At 42.3% G+C, this 24,239-nt stretch overlaps 1 protein-coding gene across 1 annotated transcript in view; it reads right to left on the reverse strand.

Moving 5' to 3' along the window:
• The window catches only part of vps11 (VPS11 core subunit of CORVET and HOPS complexes), a 62,667-nt gene extending 40,397 nt beyond the window's left edge, over positions 1 to 22,270 (reverse strand). The window contains exons 1-9 of the mRNA XM_089016986.1: positions 22,069 to 22,270; positions 17,226 to 17,370; positions 17,020 to 17,155; positions 16,759 to 16,922; positions 16,351 to 16,586; positions 15,838 to 16,030; positions 6,732 to 6,883; positions 1,920 to 2,106; positions 1,642 to 1,785 (exon numbers count right to left, since the gene is read on the reverse strand). Coding sequence (XP_088873112.1) covers positions 1,642 to 1,785; positions 1,920 to 2,106; positions 6,732 to 6,883; positions 15,838 to 16,030; positions 16,351 to 16,586; positions 16,759 to 16,922; positions 17,020 to 17,155; positions 17,226 to 17,370; positions 22,069 to 22,214 — 1,503 coding nt within the window. The 5' untranslated portion in view covers positions 22,215 to 22,270. The remainder of the gene's footprint in view (positions 1 to 1,641; positions 1,786 to 1,919; positions 2,107 to 6,731; positions 6,884 to 15,837; positions 16,031 to 16,350; positions 16,587 to 16,758; positions 16,923 to 17,019; positions 17,156 to 17,225; positions 17,371 to 22,068) is intronic.
• Between the last annotated feature and the right edge of the window lie 1,969 nt (positions 22,271 to 24,239).

Raw genomic sequence — 24,239 nt, forward strand, 5'->3', positions numbered from 1 at the left:
TGTCACCTCACTAGTGACATGATTACGACGCCTCGCTGTGTCTTGTGCTGGCAAGTTCAAGAGTTTGCTTTGCCCGAAGTGATTGTTAGCCGCGATCGCGTAAGTTTGGTGCTTTCCGGGATCGCAAATGTGCTGGACGGATCGCCCCGCCCGCCTTCTTTTGTCGCGTTTTATTCCGCGTCCGTGGAATCATCGGACTCGCGCCTTTTGTTGTAATAAAATCTCTGCCAGCACCTACGGGAATAGAAATGGATGCAGATGACATCGAGGAGCTTGTTGCTGGCGATAATGAGGTCCTCAACGCAGAGGATTTGATTTGCCTTCAAGAGGACAAGCAGAAGAAGGCCATTCAGGAGTTGCTGTGCAGGCTTTTATTGTAAGGTTCCATCCAGACAAGGCTATGAGAATCATCAACATGATGAATGATAATGTGATGCCTCTGTTTCGTAAGGGTGTATAGGATTTTTTGTATATACAGTAAAGTCTCGTTATATCGATATCGGATATATCGATAGTCCCGGTTATATCGATACTATTTCTATGCACGCACGGAGAAAATTACATGCAAACAGGGTCGGATATATCGATAGTCCCGGTTATATCGATATTTTTTCGGACTCCCTTGAATATCGATATAACGAGACTTTACTGTATATATATATAGTAAAGTCTGTATTTTATATATATATATATATATATATATATATATATATATATAAAATTTAAAACAGATTCTTATCTTATAGACAGTGTATTGTCACACCAGGTAGGTCACACAGGTAGGTCCCGCCCTCATAGCAACACCAGCTGAAAATGGCGCGTCACAACAACATCCGTGACACTCTGATGAAGGCGGAAGTAGACGCCGAAACATGTCAGGTATTTGAACACCGACAATACACTGTCTGTAAGATAAGAATATGTTTTAAATTAGATATCAAGTAGACAGGATGAACTTAATATAACTATACATATACAGTGGTACCTCGGTTCTTGACCATAATTCGTTCCAGGACCCTGTTCGAAAAGCGATTTTTTTCGAACACCGAAACCACCTCTTTGCTCCTGTCACTTGCGAGTTGACAGCGGGAAAGGGGGGGCGGGGCTGCCTCTCCCGGCCGTTCTCCAATTGTCAATTCTCTAATCACGGACACGGGGCATTTATACGGTTCGCGATCACCTCGCCAATGCCGGATGATTGACTCAACTCGCCACCGTACCTGGACTCTTCCTTCGTTGGGCGAGTGTATCCGGTCCGAGGTATTTCCCCTGCGTCCCGTAAATATATGTCATCTTCCGGGATTGTGTCATTTTCAGCTGGGTTTCAAAACTCTGAAGTACACTTTTGAGTCAGGGTGTAGTCCGAAGCATGCTTCTGATTACGAACGTTCGTTTGGCAATTTGCGAGAGAATTTAACAAACATTATGTGTCATAATTTTTCGCGTCTTTGAACGTTCGTTTGGCAATTTGCAAAAAGAGAGAGAGAGAGAGAGAGAGAGAGAGAGAGAGAGAGAGAGAGAGAGAGAGAGAGAGAGAGAGAGAGAGAGAGAGAGACAGACAGAGACGTGACACGACGTGACACAATGATGTGATAGTGTCATCAGATCTTCATATCTACAGTGTTTTTTTGGGTGGTTTACCTTGAGATCTTCCAGTTGAATCTTTAAATACCACTCATGGTGCTTGTGCTTTTCTGCCAAAAAAACAGCGTGACTGTGGTAGCCGGCCTGTCGAAGAACTTTAATGGCAATCTCAACATCAAAGTGTACCTCACTTTCACTGTTCTGTACAGCACATGAGATATCAAGGAGGATAAACATGAAAAAGAAGTTCTCAATTTTCTGTAATGGAACAATACAACAATGGCATTGCAGATTGATAATGTTTTTTTCCAAATTTGTACATCTCACTGAATCACCTTAATGAACTCTTCCAGCTTCAAACTGTCCTTGAGCTTTGTATAACAGTTTAGCAGCAGTGTGGTGTGGTCTGCATTGGCCAGTGACTGCCTATGCAATTCTTGTAGATAAGCCGTCAGGTTATGTATCCTTTGCGCATCCAGAAATTTCCTGATAACATAAGATGGCTCGAGTTTTCCAATCGTGCTGTGGGAAATATAATAACAGATGTTTGATGTGTACAAACAAACAATGACAATGACAAACATTTTGCTCATCAATTACTTAATTTGAAGTGGAAATTCACACATTTTGAGAATAATTTTCTTGCAGATTGATCCCAGTGACTTGAAGTAAAATATATTAAAAATATGACAATATGATGGAGGTTTGAATATAAAGCTTCAGCTATTTTAATGTTGACAGTATATTTTTTTCTACAGAGAATCCTGGAGAATAATTATGGATTTGGATTAAAGTCATAATCATATATTTAAGGATGGGTCAATGGGCGGTGGATGGATGGATGCATGATGGATAGATAGACGTAGATTTTTACTCCAATTTTTGTGAACTTAGTTGGCAAATTAGTTTGAAAATTGTATGTACACTTGAATATTTTTCCTTATACAGTAAAGTCTCGTTATATCGATATCGGATATATCGATAGTCCCGGTTATATCGATACTATTTCTATGCACGCACAGAGAAAATTACATGCAAACAGGGTCGGATATATCGATAGTCCCGGTTATATCGATATTTTTTCGGACTCCCTTGAATATCGATATAACGAGACTTTACTGTACTTATGTAATAAGGTTGCTACGGAGCTTCTAAGGGGACATCGAAGTGAACAATAAAACTTTGCGTTCACTCGAAAAGTTTTGCGTACCCTTGCAATACTTTGCATTCCCTCGCAATACTTTGCATTCCCTCACAATACTTTGCATTCACTTGCAAAGAATGCAAGATCTTGCAATCTTTTTTTTAATGCGCATTCATGTCCTTCCGGTTCATCATCTGGGAAACCAAAAAACAACTAACATGGAGCCTTTTCACCCATTGGTGAGTTCAATCAATGTTTACTTTAAAATTGGCTTGAAATACAAATACATTCAATTCGTTATTGAGATCAAATACGGTGTCCGAATTAGTGAAAGACATTTGAAGCAAATTGTGAACAAAAGAAGACTATTTCGTAGAAAAACGGTCAATGACTTGGAAATCCTGGTTGACTTTATTCACAACCAATTCCAGCATTCCCGACTACTACACCGTTACTGGTGGATGACCAGTAAGTGGAGAGAAGATGGGCCTCTTGTTAGGAAAGAGGATGTTCGACTGGTCTAAAATACCCAAAACTGATATTTTTAGTCAAATGAAAAACACCGCCTCCCGTTCCCTTGTTCGTGACGTCATGCCAAGACGTCTTGCCTTGCTCGAGAATCAAAACAATGGCTTCAGATCCGGAGAAGATGCTTTCTTGTTACTCATCCAGTTATGAATCTGATTCAAATAGTTCTGAAGAGGAAAGCATAAATGTTTGCAATAGATTAAAGAAGTCCTTCCAGATCAATTCGAGCCGTCAGGACTGATGTGTAGCGTCCCAGAAAATGCACAAGACGGCGCCCAAGCTCCGTTGGAAATGGGTTTATTTTTCAGCTTGGAATTTTTGTCAGCGAATATCAAAGAGTTGTCTCTGTGTAACATACAACGATTCACCATTGCGTTATTTATGTGTTTTCTTTCTAATTTTGCCATCAACACGGATCAACACGAAGTTTTCAGACCAAACAAAGTACTCAAAATGCATTGTGTGTCGCTTTATTGGTCAGGGGCGTTCCTGACGTGACGTCAAGAATCATCACCAACTCAAAAAGAAGACTTCCTGATTATTCAGCGTGAGTCTTAAAAAGTAAAATATAGCTATATGCTTTGGAATCTTTGTAAAATACATTCAGTAGAAGTCATTTTGTGATCAAGTGATTTTACAAATTATGGACACAACTTGTCCGGAGGCGTCAGTTGTCCTTTAGGGCAAGCAAGACGTCTAAGATGACGAAACTACTTCTCTAAAGAACCTAATTTTATATGCCATATAAATTCCTATGACAAACAAAAACCATTTGGAATTTGCATCGATGGGGCTATTAGTGGTTTTTCAAGGAAAATGATGTGGCTCAATGCCTACAAAACAAGTAGTGACCCTAACTGAAGTTGTGCACCTTTTGGGGTGTTGTCCTCGAATCGTTCGAGCTGATCTTGGGACTGAAAATCGTCATGTTAAAGCATGTGTCAAAGTCAGGCCCGGGGGTCAAATCTTGCCCACCACATCATTTTATTTGGTGTGCAAAAGCAAATCAAGCATTTCAAGTGCCAAGATGCTTTCACGTCCGCACAAGGCAAAAGCAAAACGACCTCATTGGACAAAAAGGAGCTGGATCCGGGGTCTGGTGAGAGACCTTCCCACAGGCGCAGGCTGGGCATGCCTTCACAAAGTCAGCGATGTCCGTCCTGAGCTCCGGCCACCAGAACCGCTGGGCCACAAGGTGGATCGTCCTGTTGACTCCAGGGTGACAGGCGACCCTGGAGGCGTGTCCCCAGTGCAGCACCTCAGCGCGCAGTGTGGAGGGACGAATAGTTGATCCACCGGACACCCCTTCGGTGCCTGGTTACCACCTTGCGCTTCCTGAATCTTCTTCCCCACCTCCCACCTCAGAGCACCCAGGATGTATTGCGCCGGCAGGATGCTGCTTGCGACCTCCTGCCTCTCTGCTGCTTCATGGATGCGTGACAGGGCGTCCGGTTTGGTGTTTTGTAGGGTGAAATTGAAGCGGGTCAGGAACAGTGCCCACCGAGCCGGGCGCAAATTCATTCTCTTGGCAGACCAGATGTCCGCCAGGTTCCTGTGGTCGGTGAACACCGTGAAGGGATGTCTCGCCCCCTCGAGCCAGTGTATCCACTCCTGCAGGGCCAGGATGACTGCCAGCAGCTCCCAATTTCCCACGTCGTAGTTGGCCTCCGCGGGGCTGAGACGACGGGGTTTCTGGTCAACTGGGGAGCGCTGCGATAATACTGCCCCCACCCCGGACTCCGAGGCGTCCACCTCTACCGAGAACGCGTGGTCCGGGTCGGGATGGCGTAATACTTGGGGGTTGGTGAAGGCGCGACGGAGGCGGTTAACGCACTCTCAGCTTAGGGTGTCCGGTTGGGGGTCAATAAGCACACGTCAGCCCCCGAGTCCACTAACGCCCGTATTGCACGGGAACTGGACGGACCAAGTAACTTGATGTCCAACTCCAGCCGCGCAACGGGCGCCGTCCTCGTCGACTCCGCCGAGGACCACTGCCGCCGTTTGGAAGGGGACTCAGACGTCTTGAGTACAACGTCCTCCTGGGTTAGCGTGATGCTTCCGCCCCCCATCTGCATCAGCTCGTGGCTCCCCTCCTGACGCCAGGCCTGCTCGCCGATACCGGGTGATGACGTATGCCGCCGGATCCCGGGTTCGCTTGCCCGCTGGTCGCCTTGCTCACAAAGCTTCCTCTCCCGGAGACAATTGTCCAGGCAGAGGATGACGTTGATCAGTTTGTTGAGAGTTGTGCCGGCGCCGCGGGTCGCCAACTCGTCCTTGAGTGCGGCAGTGAGTCCACGGCGCAACACTCCTCTCAGCGCCCGATTATTGTGCCCGTCTGAGCGGCCAGGATGCAGAAGGCGATGGAGTATTCGGCGGCCGAACGAGTCCCTTGTTGACAGTCCAGGAGCAGTCCCTCTGCTTCGCTTTCTGTGACCGGGTGATGAAACACCTGTCGTACCTCGGCCACGAAGTCCAGGTAAGAGGCACAGAGTTTGAGTTGGGACTCCCGGACTGCCAACACCCAGGAAGCTGCATGATCGGTGAGTAGGCTGGTGACAAACGCCACCTTAGCCTCGTTACTGGTGTATGCGGAGGGTTGTTGGTCGAACACCAACACCAACTGCATAAGAAATTGGGCGCAGCGCCCGGGTTCACCTCCGGAATGTGCTGGATGTGGTAAGGGGAGTTCACGACTGCTTACCGAGGGGGTGGGGGGCCCCGTCAAAGTCGCGACGCGTGTCTCAGCCCCTTCAAAGCGTTGAACCAGCATGGACACCAACATTTAAATTGTCCCATGTAAACCACAATAACAGTTATTATTCTTGACTTCACATTTGATAACTAGTTATTCATTAATTTGTTGTGCATTCTGTATGTAATATGGAGAAGAGATATAACATTCGTTTTGCCCAAATTTATAACAGCCCACAAGAGGAAACCGTAACTACAATGTGGCTCGCGGCAAAAAGTTTTACATGTAGTTTTTAGTATTTTTAGGGCTCATTTGAACTGTATCATAGTGACAAGAGAGTGTTGCGGCCAGGTAGAACATTTGCCCTGTCATGAATTGTGTTTAGCATTATGTGTCACTGCACTAAATCGCATAGTTGTCATGTAGGTCATATTACATTACTTGGTTGTATATATCAGGCCATTATATTTATTTGGCCAGTATTGAAAATATTGTCTGACATTAAAGCGGATCACCGGCGCCGCGAGAGTAGCGGCCTTTCCAGCAGCTCATGTATTTCTTTTTTCTACTTTCATTCCTTTCATCACTTTGCTGCTGTGAAATGTAAATTTCTCCACTGTGAGACTAATAAAGGCAAATCCAATCCAATCACTGTTATTGAATACGAGGGCACACAAATGTAGCATTTCCATTAATACAAATGTATTTATGTATTGATTTATTTTGTTTATTTATTTTTAAATCCATGGGGATACCCAGTTTGTGATGTGTGATCTTAATTACCGAATGTACTGCTGAATGGCACCATCGTGGTCTCCCTTAAGGTAGAGGTGATCGCCATATTGTCTGAAGATCTCTGACAACCCATCACTGTCGAGATGCTGGCTTTTAGCCAGGTTTATCGCCATCACAAATAAATTCTTCTTAAACAACATCTAGAAAAAAAATCAAATCAGAAATGTGGCAAATTCAAAATAAGAATGTTGACACAATAATTTAACTCATTCACTGCCATTCCTGAATTTATTTGGGAATTGAAAATATGATGCAGAGCGCCATTGCCGAATTTGTTCAGGTTCTGGTTTTTCTTGCTGGGGGAGGCGATAAAGCACTGCTCAGACCTCTAGCAATGTTTTTTCCTTTCCACGAGCGGGCAGCATTTCTTTGTTTTATAATAATTCTAATACATTTTATTTATAAACGCCTTTCAAAGCTCTCAAGGACACTTTACAATCACAAAACAAGCACAATAAAACCACAGATAAAATTATAAATAATAAAAGAAGAGATAAAACTACACAGAGAATGTGATTTTGAATAGGCGGGTTTTTAGATGGGATTTGAAGATAGGAAGAGAATCAATATTATGGATGTTGGGTGCAAGTGTGTTCCCAGAGTTTAGGGACAGAGCGGCTGAAAACTTTGTCCCCCATCGTGCTGAGACGGGCAGATGGCACACAGAGGTGGAGAGAGAATCTGGGGGAACGTGAGGGAACGGAAATTGGAAGATCAGATAGATATGGGGAGCAAATTTATGGATGGATTTAAATGTATATAAAAGTACTTTGAAGTTGATTCTAAGTTTGACTGGGAGCCAGTGGAGCTGCTGGAGGACTGAGTTGATGTGGTGAAAGGAAAGGGTTCTGTTGATGATCCGGGCTGAGGAATTCTGGACTATTTGTACGTCTGTGTAAGCTCTCAGTCGTACAGGAGTGGTCCATCGATGAGAAGGTTTCTTCAGCCGTCATCTGTACAAAAGTGAAGGTTTCGGACGTTTCGCCTCCTATCCAAGAGGCTTCGTCAGCGAACTAAAGTCTGACTGGTCGTATCGGCCCCATATATATAACCCTAATGTCCAGACCTGGTGGCGCCGGACACAGCTATGATAGGTCCCTACTCTCAGGTTGGGGGGGGCGCGAGACCCCCCCCTGTGGCCCCACTGATTGTTCCTACATTCCTGACTAACGATTGGCCTATTACCCCCACTCCCCCCGGTATCACCTCATCAGCATAACGACCCTCATCAGCATTGCGAAAGTTGCCTAACCTGTTTTGCCTGAGCAGGCTATTGTATGAACGATCCAAATTGAACCTCACACCACCAGACCGGTTTAATGAAGGATTTTGTTGTTTTATAAGAATCGCCTCTTTTACCCCCCTTTCAAACCATCTATGTTCTTTCGCTAAGATTTTAACCTCATTGTCGTCAAATGAGTGGTTGCTAGCTTTTAGGTGCAAATGTACTGCCGATTGAGGCCCACTAGTATTATCCCTGCGATGTTGATAAAGTTCAATTGCGAAAATTGAACTATAATAATTCGCTCCGGTTCAATAGTGGCAATGTAATGTTGATTCAGCGCCAGCACCTAAGCATGTTTTTTTTTTTTTTTTTTCAAAAAAAATCATACCGGAACGAGATTGCCCCTTCCTACTTACTTTCAGTCATTGCTAAGCAGCAATAAGGCTACGCGGAAGTGTTCCCGTCCCTGGCGACTAAATATAACACAATAGGCTACAGCACGTCACCACAAAGGTGAAGCATTTGACGAAAATACAAGATTGGTTGATATAGACGTTGAAGGATCGACACGGCGTGTTCAAGTAAATATTTACTCCACCGAAGAAAAAAGTGGGAGCGAGACTGAACTTCAAAAAATCTGAGAAAAGAAAATAAGATGTTCGATCCCGCCAAAATGACTCCAGAAATATAAAACTGTTTAAAGGAGGGTAAATGTTTTTATTGTGCGAAAAAAGGCCACATAAAAAAACTATGCAGACGTAAAATGGGAGACGAGGCAAGAGAAAGAAAAAAAAAAAAACAAAGTACCCCGACACGACATACTTGTTTCTGCTTTGATGGACAGAAAATCAGAAAACCTTTATTCGTCCCACAATGGGGAAATTTGCGGTCGGAATGTGATTAGTCCTACTCGGACATTCGAAATCAAACTGCCTTCAATCTGAGGTGCCGGTATAATGTTGATGAATTAATGCTCGTCGATGGCAAACACCAAATCGATAATGCGATATAATTGTGCCTATAAAAAAAAGAGAATAACTTTACTCTGAAAAAGATGCTGGTGGAACTAAAACGTTATTAAAATATAAAGATTGGGAGAAAGGCAAATTTAGCATATTATTACCGTATGATTTTAAGTAAAACAAGTGCTTGAAGGCAAGAGAACTTCTAAAATTATTTTGAAACGGATCGCACACTCACACAGAGAGAAATGTGAGTTGGGTCCAAAAAGACCCGAAGTATCGGTTTTTAGACTTTAGATGGTAACGGTAAGATACATGTGAGTTAGATTTTGCCATTCTATATCAGAAAAATAGAAACGAATAATCATATTAGTGATGGATGACATTCTATTGGAATTGTTATGTGATATTGGCACAGGGAGAAGGATTGTATTTTTATTTACCTTCATTAGTCTCACATTCAAGAAATTCACATTTCACAGCAGCAAAGTTATGAAAGGAAGATGAAAGAAATATGATGGTTAGAGAAAATACTCTAAAGTGAAGTAAACAGTATGATGAATAATTAAAGATTATTTTCAGGTCTGCGGGAGGACATGTTATTTGTGTTTTGCTCTTTTAATCTGGAATGTTTTTGTGGACTGTATATGTTTATTTTTGACTGCCTCGCATGGGCAACCAAAATATATAGCAAAAAAGAAAAGGTCTATAATTCATCATTACCCCAGTTGGAAAAAAAATGGGAGGACGGACGGGATGCTTTGGCAAAGTGAAAGTGTAAAAACGATGATGTCTTGAGGTTTGAGTTAACTTGTTGCAATTTTTTTCTTTTTCAAATCACAGGAGAAAGAGAAAAGTGGTGTTGACCACTTTTCCACATGCGTTTTGTTTTGAGGCAGTTGTAAACTAACAGGGGAAGATTGATGACGTCATGCTGCAAATATGCACATGTCTGCAAGGAGCTAAGTTTTAAAGGAAACATGGAGCTAGCATTTTTTCTCAAGTGGTGAGTACCTATGTTCTATGGTTCTGGAAATGAAAGGTGAGCTGTGTCAACAATGCCTAATATGTGCGTATGCCTAGACCACTGGTTCTTAACCTGGGTTCGATCGAACTCTTGGGGTTCGGTGAGTCGATCTGAGGGGTTCGGCAGAGCCTCCGCCGACACACTTCTGTTAATTACGAAAACAGAACATTTCATCCGGCCCCAGAGGTTGTTTCGTCCGTTGTTATGTCCGTTTAGCAATTGGTAGAGCTCCGGAAGAAACTGAGAAATACCACAGGAAATCGTGGGGGCAGTATAGAGTCAGAAGCATACCAAATTAGAAAAAATGAATACAGAGAGAGAAGAGAGGCCAGCTAGACTGCTGGTGCTTCCCCCATTCACAATGAATGAACAGGCTAGCCAGTAGCTATCAGTAATCAACATGTGACTGTCGTTATAGTACGTTGTTTTTATATTTTATCCATACTAACTATGTCGGGCAAAAGAAGGTGATCGGATATGTACAACATGGAAAGTGATGGGAGTGAGCGTCCTATCCGCATGATTTGCAACGCCGAGTTGAGCAATCCTAGTCTAGCATCAGCAAAACTAAAGGAACACTTGCATAGAGATGGGGAATACAACACTTAGTGAATTCAAGGTGAAGAGAGCTATATTCGATGAAAGGGCCACTCTGCCTGCTCTTGGATTTGTACCTGTTTGCAAAGTTTATGTTGTGTTGTGTTGGTTTTGTTCTTTGAACAAGGTGATGTTCATGCATGGCTCATTTTGTGTAGCAGTAAAAAAACAGATCTATGTTGAATTTGAAAAACAAATCTAATTTTATTTTTCAATCAAGAGGGGTTCGGTGAATGCGCATATGAAACTGGTGGGGTTCTGTACCTCCAACAAGGTTAAGAACCACTGGTCTAGACTGAAGGGAATTAGACTAAAAATAAGGAGCTGATGGGTTAAACCTGTAGGGAGGAATACCTGAGCTCACCAGACATGAAATATAAGGTTGATCACAATTGCAAACACTGTTGTGAGGCTTTAGGACAGGGGTGCTCATTACGTCGATCGCGATCTACCGGTCGATCGCGGAGGTAGTACTGGTCGATCGCAGCGTGACAGTAAAAAAAAACATTTGTCAGCCAACCAAACAAACAACTTGATTGACATACAGGGCAACCATTCAGATGACAACTGAATTTTTACCTTTAGGTCGCCGTGCATGCGTAAACAACGGCGCTAAACGCAGAAAAATTCACAAACTAGTCAGCGAATTACCTCAGATTTTAAGCCCTTGCTAAAACATATGGTGATCAAAATGAGTGAGGGCGGCCCGGTAGTCGAGTGGTTAGCACACCGGCTTCACAGTGCAGAGGTCGCCGGTTTGCATCCCGGTCCGGCCTCCCTGTGTGGAGTTTGCATGTTCTCCCCGGACCTGCGTGGGTTTTCTCCGGGTCCTCCGGTTTCCTCCCACACTCCAAAAACATGCATGGCAGGCAGATTGATCACTCCAAATTGTCCCTAGGTGTGAGTGTGGGAGTGACTGTTGTATGTCTTTGTGTGCCCTGCGATTGGCTGGCAACCAATTCAGGGTGTCCCCCGCCTCGTGCCCGAAGACAGCTGAGATAGGCTCCAGCAACCCCCGCGACCCTAATGAGGAATAAGCGGTACGGAAAATGAGATGAGGAGAGAATGAGTGAGAAAGCGGGACCAAGTAAGGGGGCAAAAACATGTATTACTTTCATACGGAATGGGAAAATGTGGAGCGGCATTTTCGGACTGTTCATGGAAAATACGACATTGACTTCCCGCCGTAAAGCCAGCTGAAAAAGAGAACGGTGGACGAACTAAAATCCCAGTTGTCCGTTTTTCACTCAACATGCTTCAAAAGCGAAAGCCGCCACCGAAGCATCATTCCGGGTGAGTCACGCCATCGTTAAAAACAATAAGTCCTTCCAAGACGGAGAGATGGTAAAATAAGCATTCGTTGAAGCAGCTGACTCCTTATTCAGAGACTTTAAAAATAAGGCAGATATATTATCTTCAATCAAAGCTCTGCAGCTGTCAAGATATACAGTTATACGGCGCTGTGAAGCCATGGCTGAGGATTTAACCCAGCAAATGTGGAAAGACATCGGAGATTGTGAGTGTTCTCACTGCTGAAGTCCAGGGCTCATGGACAGTTCTGTAACTTACTCACTCAGGAAAAGTACCCCAACATGAGAAAATGTGCTACCTCCTTGACTGCATTATTCGGCTCCACTTATTTATGTGAGTCAGCCTTTCCTACATGAAGATCATTAAGTCCAAATACCGTTCCACCATGAATGATGAACATTTGGAAATGTGCTTGAGGCTGGCTGTCAGCAGCTACTGTCCGGACTATGCATCCCTGGCTGATTCAATTCAGTGCAAGTCATCAAAGTAAACTCAGGTAATTACTAAAAATGTTAATAGTTATTTATTATGTTGTGTATATGTAGTTATTATGTGTAATGTAGCCACAAGGGGGCACAAGCCAGTGTCTTATTGTGCCGGTCCCGAGCCCGGATAAATACATAGGGTTGTGTCAGGAAGGGCATCCGACGTAAAAAACTTTGCCAAAACAAATATGCGAATCAAACCTATGAATCCCATACCGGATCGGTCGAGGCCCGGGTTAACAACGGCCGCCATTGGTACTGTTGACCTTCAGGGTGCCAGTGGAAAATGGACTACTGTTGGTCGAAGAAGGAGAGGAGGGAGGTGTGCCCGGAGGAAAAGAGAGAAATGGAACGCCAAGAGTATACAACTAAGATTAGGAACTTTGAATGTAGGACAAATGACAGGTAAAGGTAGAGAGCTGGTTGACATGATGCAGAGAAGGAAGGTAGGCATACTGTGTATCCAGGAGACCAGGTGGAAAGGGAGCAAGGCTAGAAGCTTAGGGTCAGGGTTTAAGTTGTTCTATCATGGTGAAGACAGAAAGAGAAATGGAGGTGGGGTTATCTTAAAAGAGGAGTTTGTTAGGAATGTCTTAGAAGTAAAAAGAGTATCAGATAGAATGATGAGTCTGAAGCTAGAAATTGAAGGTGTGATGTTCAATGTTGTTTGTGGGTATGCCCCATAAGTAGGATGTGAGCTGGCAGAGAAGGAGACACTTTGGTTGGACTTTGATGAAGTCATACAGAACATCCAGAGAAGTGAGAGGGTTGTAATTGGTGGAGACTTCAATGGACATGTTGGCGCAGGAAACAAAGATGATGAGGAGGTGATGGGCAGGTTTGGACTCCAGATGAGGAACGCTGAAGGACAGATGGTGGTTGACTTTGCTAAGAGAATGCAAATGGCTATTGTGAATACTTTCTTTCAGAAGAGACAGGAACATAGGTGACCTATAAGAGTGGAGGCAGAAGTACACAGGTAGACTACATTTTGTGTCAACGGCGCCATCTAAAGGAAATCAGTCACTGCAAAGTAGTGGTTGGTGAGAGTGTAGCCAGACAGCATAGGTTGGTGGTGTGTAGGATGACGCTGGCAGTGAGGAAGATGAATCAGAATCAGAATCAGAATCATCTTTATTGCCAAGTATGTAGAACACACAAGGAATTTGTTTCCGGTAGAACACGCTGCACTATTCCCCTCAGGGGTCGCCACGGCGAATCAATGTCCTCCATCTATCCCGGTTTTGTGCATCCTCTTCTCTCACACCAGCTACCTTCATATCCTCTTTTACCACATCCATAAACCTCCTCTTCGGTCTTCCTCTCGGTCTCTTGCCTGGCAGTTCAAGGCTCAGCATCCTTCTCCCGATATAGTCACTGTCTCTCCTCTGGACATGTCCAAACCATCTCAGTCTGGCCTCTCTGACTTTCTCTCCAAAGCCTCTAATATGAGTTGTCCCTCTAATGTACTCATTCCTGATCCTATCCAATCTGGTCACTCCCAAAGAAAACCTCAACATCTTCAGCTCTGCTACCTCCAGCTCTGCTTCCTGTCTTTTCTTCAGTGGCACTATCTCCAGTCCAAACATCATGGCTGGTCTGACCACGGTTTTATACACTTTTCCTTTCATCCTAGCTGAAACCCTTCTATCACACATCACACCTGACATTTTTCTCCAGCCGCTCCAGCCTGCCTGGACCCGCTTCTTCACGTCTTTTACACACTCTCCTTTGCTTTGGACAGTTGACCCCAAGTACTTAAAATCCTCCACCTTCTTTATCTCTTCTCCCTGTAGCATCACTCTTGCACTTGGATCCCTCTCATTCACACACATATATTCCGTCTTGCTGCGACTGATCTTCATTCCTCTCCTTTCCAGGGCATATCTCCACATCTCTAGTTTCTCCGCCACCTGTTCCCAGTTCTCGCTACAGATCACAATGTCATCTTATTCCTCTGTAATTAGTACAACTCTGCACATCTCCTTTGTTCTTAAAAATGGGCACGAGTACACTTCGTCACCATTCTTCAGGTATCTGTTCACCATGTAAGATCTTGTTGAATAACCCATGTCGAAGTCCCCCGGAATAATTATATTCGATGAAAAAGAAGAGAAATTTCGGGAGACAGCAGATACTTCATTTAAAAATGCACTATGTGGTTTGGGGGGGGACGATAAACTGTGATGATCGTGGGGGTGGGTCCAGAAAGTTGACAGGTGAGGTATTCAAATGAGGAAGTCTCTGGGAGCGAGTTTGGGAGGACTTTCCATTTCTCGCAGAAAAATATTGCAAGATAACCTCGCGGGTTTTGGAAATGTAAATAAAATCCCGGGGGAGTAGTCATTGATCTGAGATAAGTTGTCAGGAGTTTGCCACGTCTGATTGAGACAAAGTCAAGTTTACGGTCTATGATCATGTCCTGAATTAGGGAGACCTTCCCAGTAAGCGAGTAGTAGTTGTAGGCTGATGTTGACGCTGGCGATGTTGCTATTGCTAGGATGATTAGCCAACCTAGCCAGGCCGAGTAACATACGGTACTCCGCGGATTGCCTGTAGTTTTTGCATGGCCGGCGAAAGGATGATGTCTTTGGTGGCGTCGACGTGGAAGCCCCAACGAGATCCACGGTTGATGTACCTCCGGGAAGGACAAAGAGCAATGTCCAGAGGAATAGTTGGCTGCATGTGTGTGTGTGTCTGCCAGTGTCAATAATTATGAAAAAAAAACATGATCATAAGAATACGGTTACATGATATTGCATAAAATGTTATATATACATGCTATGCCCTTGATTTTAGTTTCAATATAGATGTATTTGAAATGTTACTGAGAATGTATAGAGTATGTAATGACAGGTCGATTGAGGGTACAGGTGGGGAGGGCCGACACGGGGCCCCTGCGGTGATCCGGCCTGAGAGGTAGGATGCCGCGATAAGCGATGGCAAATAGCCATGAAACGAGTGAAGGCTCAAAGACCAAAATGGATTGTAATCGGAGTAAAAGGTTTTTTCAGAAGATGAGAGAAGACCACAAAGAAAACCTCAAAGACATCCATAGAAAAGTTCTCAGGAGAGTAGTAGCAGCCAGACGCGGCAGTGCTCACTCAACCCGGAACCGAACATTTTCCATGTTTGTGTTTTGTTACAGCTTCAGCTGTTGTAAAAGCGCGATATGAACAAATATGTATGTATTGCCTTGTATTTTGGACAGCCGCCCTCATTTCAAACTCATATAACTGCAGACCCATATCATTTAGGAATTAACTTTTTATCTCTGATGAAAGAAGAGGGTCTTAGGTTTCTTATGCTGCATTGAATGTTTATGTATTCCTAAAACTCAATATTCTGTGGATTCTGGAATTTGAGTGAAAATGACAAAAACCCTGGCACTGGAGTGGACACATTTTTGCACGTCTGTCAGTGAATAAGTTCATCAAATTACTCTGAAAACAATTCACAGTGTGTATGCAGAGGTATTTAGTCTTACTTCCAACTTGGTCTGTGTGTCCTTCTCCTGGAGAATGTGCATTTTACCATCTCTAGTGAGGACGTAGAAAGAGCCCCACTCAGCCACCACATCAATGACATCATCAAATAAGGCACTGTAGGCGATGAACTTGTTGTCCAAGTCATAGATGGTCAGAAGCTGTTTATCTGATGGACCACTCCCAAACCTAGTCCTGTATTTGCATCAACATATTAACATGGAATTTTTTTACAAGAAAATAATAAATATGGAATTTCTTAAAACTGGACAAACATTTAACAGATTTAAGGTTTCAATGTGTGTGTGCCAGTGTCAATAATTATGAAAAACAAACATAATCATAAGAATACAGTTCTATATTCATAAAAAAGTGTTGATTTTAGTTTCAATATATTTGAAAATGTTACTGAGAGTATTTTCTGACAAGTCCCAATCTTATCAGAGAGCTCAATTATAATCAAATTATTTGCCTTTCATTTTTACCATTTGACAATGTTTTCTTAGTGTGCTTACTTTGTGTTACGAATAATTAAGAAAAGATATCCACGATGCCAGCGGGCCAAAAGTTTGGTTCCATCAAAGGCAAAGCAGGGACCTCGTTTATCAGGCTGGTAAAGATACACACATTCATCACCAGCAACAATAAACTGAGAATCCTGGGAAGGATCTGTGAGTGAAGAGCAGCGAAGAGCACACCCATGGTTATCCAGCTCTACTTTTGGATACTCTTTGATAGTCAGGGTGTAGCACTAGAGAAGGGAGAAAAGCCGATTGAAATTACTTTCACATTAATATTGCCATAAACAGTGTTTTAACTCTACCATGCACCCTGCAATGTACGAACATGATAAGCTGTCCACTTCAGTAACGCTTGTCCCTGAAAGGGTTAAAACAATATATTGTGGCAGTTCTTCGACTTACATGAACTTTCTCAAGCGTGGTAACATATAGATGTGTGACTTTAGCTACTTGACGAAAGGCAAGGCCAGTGACTGGGACGCTTCCCTCATGGAGAGTCAGGGTTTTACTGTGACGATCTCGAGTTATGTCACCTTTGGTCAGAACCACACTGCCATCTGTGAAACCTGTCAATAAACACATACCTTTTTAGCTTGTGTCAAGAAAACTCAGAGTGTGATACAATGAAACACAAAAAGCAGAAAACTTTTCTCAGCCTCATACCAATAGCCATGTAGTTGAGGTTCTCGTGGACACTAAGGCAAGAAACCTCTGTTGGTTTGTTGCTTGGAATTGCAGGGAAAATCCTTGTGCAGAGAGGACTTCCACTGTCTCGTTTGTCTAAGTTCCAGACCTTTACCTGAGAAACAATTAGAGGTTATACGGTGTCCATCACTGGCTCAAACATTTGACGACAGTAGTGGACTTACGAGAGGGGTTATTCCATGTTCATCCTGTCCCACGGTCACAAGAATACTGTGTTGTTTCAGTTGGTAGAGATGTGTTACGCGTAATTTATAAGCCTGAAAATTCAACAGCTGCAAGAGCCGCATCAAAAGCCAAATGTTGCCATCCATATGTAATAGGGCTAAGGAAGAAAAATACACAAATGCAGCCGATACCGAGTTAGCTTCACCGACAGACCTGTCCGTTGATATAGTTTTCCTGACTCTGAATCAGCTACTAGTGTGACCAAACATTGCCTAAAAATGATGATCCGGAAGGTCTTGCTAGACAAAGCGAGATTAAGGCAAACCGTCCTTGTGCAGGGATGAGAATGACAAATGAGTAAAAGTCTGAAAAAAGGCGGGGGGCACACGGATATATACTGTTTTAAATTCGTTCCCGGACCCTGTTCGAAAAGCAATTTTTTTCGAAAACCGAAACCACCTCTTTGCTCCTGTCACTTGCGAGTTGACAGGGGGGGGGGGTGGCGGGGCTCACTCTCCCGGCCGTTCTCCACCCGTTGTCATTCTCTAATCACGGACACGGAGCATTTATACGGTTCGCGATCACCTCGCCAATGCCGGATGATTGCCTCAACTCGCCACCGTACCTGGACTCTTCCTTCGATGCGCGAGTGTATCCGGTCCGAGGTAATTTCCCTGCGTCCCGTAAATTTATGTCATCTTCCGGGATTGCGTAATTTTGCACCCTCGTGTGCCATTTGCTTTTTGGCGTAGTACGCGGGTCGGATAAGCCCCTGCCTTCTTACTCGCTGTGTTTTCTTTGATTTGTGAATAAACATCCTGCTTTGGTAGTACGTGTCTGCTTTGGGATCCCAAACATTCCACTACGTTCCGACGAGTCAGCTGCCGTCACTCTCGCTCGGAACGTGACAGCTACGGATGACTCGGCTACAGGATGTTCTTTTCTCTTAAAATATCTATCCAATGACACTTGCTCTCACCCCCACAGTCACATCACTAGATTTCACAGCCTCCTTATTCTTTAATATCGTACTGATTGTAGATTTCGCCATGCTGTATTCCCTCGACAGTCAGACACTCGCACACCTCCTTCATATTTTGCGATTATTTCTTTCTTAAATGCAATAGTTGTACGCAGTACTTTTGTCATTTTTGGCAGCACTTACTTTCTTTGGAGGCATGATTGGGGGCTAAAACTCTTCATACACCTATATTAAACGCTAGAGCAAAACGCAGCACGTCCGCTAGTCACGGAGAGAGCGATACACCCGTGCGCCGCTCAGCTCCCCACCCTCGCGTACGCACTCACGCGTCGTATTGGCATTCGAACACCGATTGATGTTCAAACGCCGAAGCAAGAAAATCTCGAATATTTTGTTCGAACACCGATTTGTTCGAATAGTGAGGCGTTCGAGAACCGAGGTACCACTGTGTGTATATATATATATATATATATATATATATATATATATATATATATATATATATATATATATATATTGCTATGTTTATATCGATAAAAAAAGATATTTAAGATGAATCGATATTTGCTTAGGGGTTTCTATACAGTACCACCATTATCGAAATCTGTATCGGTCGCTGTATCGGTCGCGCGATCCGTCGCGCCATTGGACGACTTGGTCACGTGAGTTTGTTACGTGAACAGCTCCCGTGTAGCAGACGCCAGCTCGTGTGTAGCAGACGAGATTGAAGTGTTTGTGTTAAAAGGTAAAAATGGGAAGCAGAAGAAGATTGATGACTTTTTTAAATTGCATACATAATACACTAAGATGTAAGCGTTGCAGTTTCCCTGTTGTGTTATGTACATGCCCACTGTACTGTATATGAATGCAATCGTTTTTTGCAACAATGTGTCTTGTTTTGTCTGCTGAAGCGTGATGATTTTGGAAATTACTGGACAACCGATGTCACTTTTTATTCAAATGCAAAACACCAATAAAAATGACTTCACGCCAATACGTCTTGCATTGCTTGTGAATCCAAACAATGGCTTCAGATTCGGATAATATGCTTTCTTGTTACACATCCAGTTATGAATATGATTCAAATACACTGTAGTTCTGAACAGGAAATCATACATGTTTGCAATTGATTAAAGAATTATATGTGCCATTTTGAGGCAACATTGGGGGAACACCTCTCACCCAAAAAAAAGAGGCACAAAATGGCGAGGTCATGGTCAGCTCCGTTTCTTATATGGCGCTTGGATGCTCTCTTTTGGCGGCTTTTGTTAATGCAGTTCGGCGCAGGACGGCTATATCGACAGTACGGTTATATCGACATTTTTTCTAACTCCCGAGAATATCGATATAATGAGACTTTACTGTGTGTGTATGTATATATATGTATATATATACACACACAGTGAGACCTCAACTTATGAACACCTTATATTACGAACTTTTCATCTTACGAACGTCAAATTTATGAAAATTAAAACTTATAATACACATTATTTTCATATTACACACCCACCGCGGCTGGTCCATCAAGCACACGACCTTCAGATCTGGCGGAGTGGAATATGCGGTGGAATCTTTGTAAAATACGCTCAGTAAAAGTCATTTGAAGCCATTTTACAAATTATGGACACAACTTGTCCGGAGATGTCGGTTGTCCTTTAATGGAGAGTCACTTTACATTATAAACACTGTACTACAGTGTTTATTTTATTTTTAGTTCTCCTGCCTCATGACAGTGGGCGCTGGTGATTACAGAGATTCTTCTTGCGCCTCCTCAGCTGCAGAATAATAGAATTAGTGAGAGCAAGCTACAGTAAACAGCAAGTTAAGTGCAACCATCCAGTCATTTTTTTCGTGTTGCTTGGCCTTATTTTCAGAATGGAGGATTACATATCTAATGAAAGAAATAGCGAAAACTGAAGAAAGATAAGGAAGGCTTCTTCAAAGAAGGTATCGATCCCTTTCGTCAGGAGGAGCAGCGCATGGACTTCATTTATAGTCGTGGATCACACCCAACGTCCCTACTCGCTGAGTTTTAATACTTCATTCGTTTGTTATATTCCGGGTCCGCGTGTTTATCGGCCCAGCGCCTTTTGTTCGAGAATAAACACCCTGAACGATCGTCCGTCTCTGTCGTTTGCATTCGGATCCCAACATTCCACTACGTTCCGACGAGTCAGCTACCGTCAGTCTCGCTCGGAACGTGACAGTCGTTAGATGTGGGTATAGTATAGAAAATATACCACATCTGTCAACTGTGGAGATGATGGTAAGAGAGTTCGGGGTCATTTCAGACTTTCAGGTAGCTGAGTATATATTATGTCATGAAAACCTTACATTAAGCTTTGATGCCACTAATCAGGAAGGTGTCCATGTCAATGAGATCCATACAACATCACCTTCCAATTGTTATGTCATGTCCGTTGATCAGCTGAATGGCGGTACTGCTGAAGATTATGATAACCATGTTTTAGACTCTATCGATCATATTGTTAATGTTTATTGTAAATTTTATCACTGTGATTTTGATACAACCAGGTAGATTATGGTTTCCAAGATTAGAAATATTCTCATTGATAGGGTGGTTGTCAATTTTGCTACAATCTCCCGTCTAGAAGAGACATGGAATGTATCTTTGAACAAACTTAATTGTCATTTTAGCAAGAAATCAACGTCAGGTAGGAAGGAAAAAAATGCATATAAATCAGAGATGAAATTTTATGTCGGATATCTAAAAAGTTGCCAAAAAGGCAGACTTATGACAGAAATAAGCTAGAAAAGAGGTTAAAAAGTTAAGGGTTTGTTCTTGGGAAAGAGTTTTGTGATTTAGACGAGTTTATTGAGTAACGTTGAGGATACATTGTCAGGGAAAGTTGTGGGTAGGTCAATTTGCCATGTTTGGTATGCTGAAGAAACAGGTGATAAGAATTGAGAAGTTGAAGAAAAAGGCTGGTGGAACATATGTTGTTAGCCACTGGGGTGAGAATGAGTGTTCAGATGATTCAATTGATTTTGATCTGAACAAGTACGCTCTTGCAGTTGATATGCTGTGTGAAGCTTACTATGTCATAAATGGGCAAATATCTAAATGCTAATGAACATTTAAAAGTTATCATATCATATCATAATCAACATTTAAAAGTATTCTATATATTGTGATTGACACAATCTTACTATAATAGTCAATTTTGTGAGTGTAACCATTTACCAATATTTAAGAGCCAGGTCAGGGTGACGATTTCTGAGTAATTGTGGCGAGTAATTATGCCAAATTAGTATTTCAAGTTCTTATTAAAATAAATATCAGTTATTTTGAATCTTTTCTTGTGTTTTCTGCACTTGTGTCGAATTTCAAAAGCTTTCCAATGGTACCTTACTCATTAAGATCTGCCAAAAATTAAGAAAGTTATGATAGTTTAAACTGTAATAAAGAACTCGGTCACATATTTTCATTGTTTTAACTGTGTAATTACAGGTAGAAAATCCATTCATATTTCTAAAATTAAAAGTGCCATTATTTATTTATTATTTGTCATAGAACAATAATCTATGCATCATTTGAAAGCTATTTAAATGCAGTTTAATATGGTGTTAGAAAATGTGTGATGATTTATTATTGAACATTTTTGTCCCATCCCGACTTGGCACGGCAAATACGGCGGTAGCTGTTGCTTGTCACATTGATTTGATAACAACCACCGTAAGCAACGAATGCGTGAAAAAGATTTTCGGGGTTTTCTGCTGCTTTACCATTAGACTGTGCTAAGAGGCTGAAAAGTAATTTATATAAAGACAATTAATCAAAACAACTACTATGACTACTAGCAAAATAACAGCCGAGCGGGCTAACTACTGAAAGGATATCTCCAAGAACAATGTGACCATGTCCAGAGTCGCAAGCCGATATTCCAGTAGGAAGAATGTAGCTTTTGCCATTATCCAAAGGGTCTTGAACAGTGTCTTTGTCAAAAAATGCAAACTTTCTCCACTGTAAGAATGCTGCCATCGTCTTTTCAGGGGCCTGCTAACGCTCAACAAAACAGAGCATCACGTGACAGCTCGTTCAAGGGAGTAAGGCGGAACTGTGGTGTGTGAACAGTTATGCTGCGTTAAATGGAAATGGGAAAAAACGACATCATTTTTAAGCTCTCAAGTGACATTCTTGTGCAGTAGTTAACTGTAACCTACATAAAAACACATTTAAACACATTTAAAGGACAACCGACGTCACTTTTTTGTTTCTTAACTGACATCAGAAAAACATAGCATCTAAAATACCCAAAACACGCAGTATGATATTTTATTCAAATGCAAAACACCATTAAAAATGACTTAAAGTGTCCAAAATCTGCAAAAAATTCAGCTGCGAATTGGGCATTTTCAGAAAGTCCCGCCCCCAGTTCGTGACGTCACGCCAAGACGTCTTACATTGCTGGAGAATCAAAACAATGGCTTCAGATTCGTATAATATGCTTTCTTGTTACACACACAGTTATGAATATGATTCAAATAGGTCTGAAAGGGAAAGCATACATGTTTGCAATCGATTAAATAATTCATTCCGTGTCATTTTGAGGCAAACGGGCGGGGGGGAATGTCTCACCCAAAAAGATGCAAGAAAATGGCTACCGAGCTGTGAGGAATGAATCAGCCCGTTTCCACAGACTGATAAATTAGTTCCATGGAGCTTGTACTCCCTCTGCTGGCGGCTTTTGGATGTAACACACGGTTTTCAAAATAAACAGTACAGCAAAATACTTTGACGTGATGGAAAGACGCTACAATGCGTCTTTTTTCAGTCAGGAGGCGGTCCTTTTCTGACGTCACGTGAGGACTTGTCACCAACTCAAAAACAAGACTTCCTGAATGTTCAGCGCGAGTCTTAAAACGTAAAATATAGCTATATGTGGTGGAATCTTATTAAAATACGCCCAGTAGAAGTCATTTGAAGCCATTTTATGAATGATGGACACAACTTGTCTGGAGATGTCGGTTTTAAAGTCATCTTGCAAATTGAATAACTTCTCAACCACCATCCTGGCTCTATTTGTGAATTCTTGCAACTCACATTATCTGCATAATAAACATCATGGAAAAAAAATACTCACCATATTTTTCAAACCAACCTTGTACTCTTCAACTCAATTTCTCCAATTTGGGAGACTAATAAAGGTAAATCCAATCAAATCCAATTCCATATCACCATCAAATTCAATATATATCGCATGTAAGAATCATCTGTCCTTTGACTTCAGTGGAATAATTTGTCTGGTCAAAAATTATCAATACGCTTATTCACTATCAATGTTTTAGAAAATCTATAAAACTATCTTTCATGAAAAGGGCTCATAATTTCAGCGGGTTAATTTCTATTAAGTAATCAATTATCAGTGAATCTAGCAACATTTACCTTGCCAATTACCCCATTGTGGGACTATTAAAGGTTTTCCGATTCTGATTTGCCAATTCCATCCTATTTGAGATAAAGGTACTTGCCATTCAATAAAATGTTCATGCCTATTTTATTTACTTCTTTCAATTGAACTGTCATTTAGGAGAGTCCAACACAGTGAAATGTGGTGGGGGCCCCAGAATTGCCTCTGTGTGTGAAACCCCTCTTTGATATTCTGTGCTGACAAAAACCCTGATAAGAGGCATCGTAAATAACTCTGGCTTCTTTCAAATGGCTTAATCAAGCCGTATACATAACAAATTTTAGCTCAATCTAAATGTCAATAATCCTATAATTTTATAAATTTACTCTTTCATTCTGTCGTCTTATACAATTTCTATTGCATTAATTCATCTTCCATGCTGCTCTGTCCTCACGAGAGTCATGAAGTGTGCTGGAGCCCATCCCAGCCGTTTTCGGGCACTCACTCAGCAGGGGGCCCTTGGAAGAGGCCACTGATGAACACATACCCCTCTCCATTTGCTCCTTCTGCATTTATGTACCTCAAAAAACTCACAACATTAATGTCACAAAAAAACATCTCTATCTCATAATTCAGCAATCATCATCCCAATTACA

This window comes from Hippocampus bargibanti, linkage group LG16 (assembly GCF_051943395.1).
Source record: "Hippocampus bargibanti isolate YZ-2025 linkage group LG16, ASM5194339v1, whole genome shotgun sequence".
NCBI lineage: Eukaryota > Metazoa > Chordata > Actinopteri > Syngnathiformes > Syngnathidae > Hippocampus > Hippocampus bargibanti.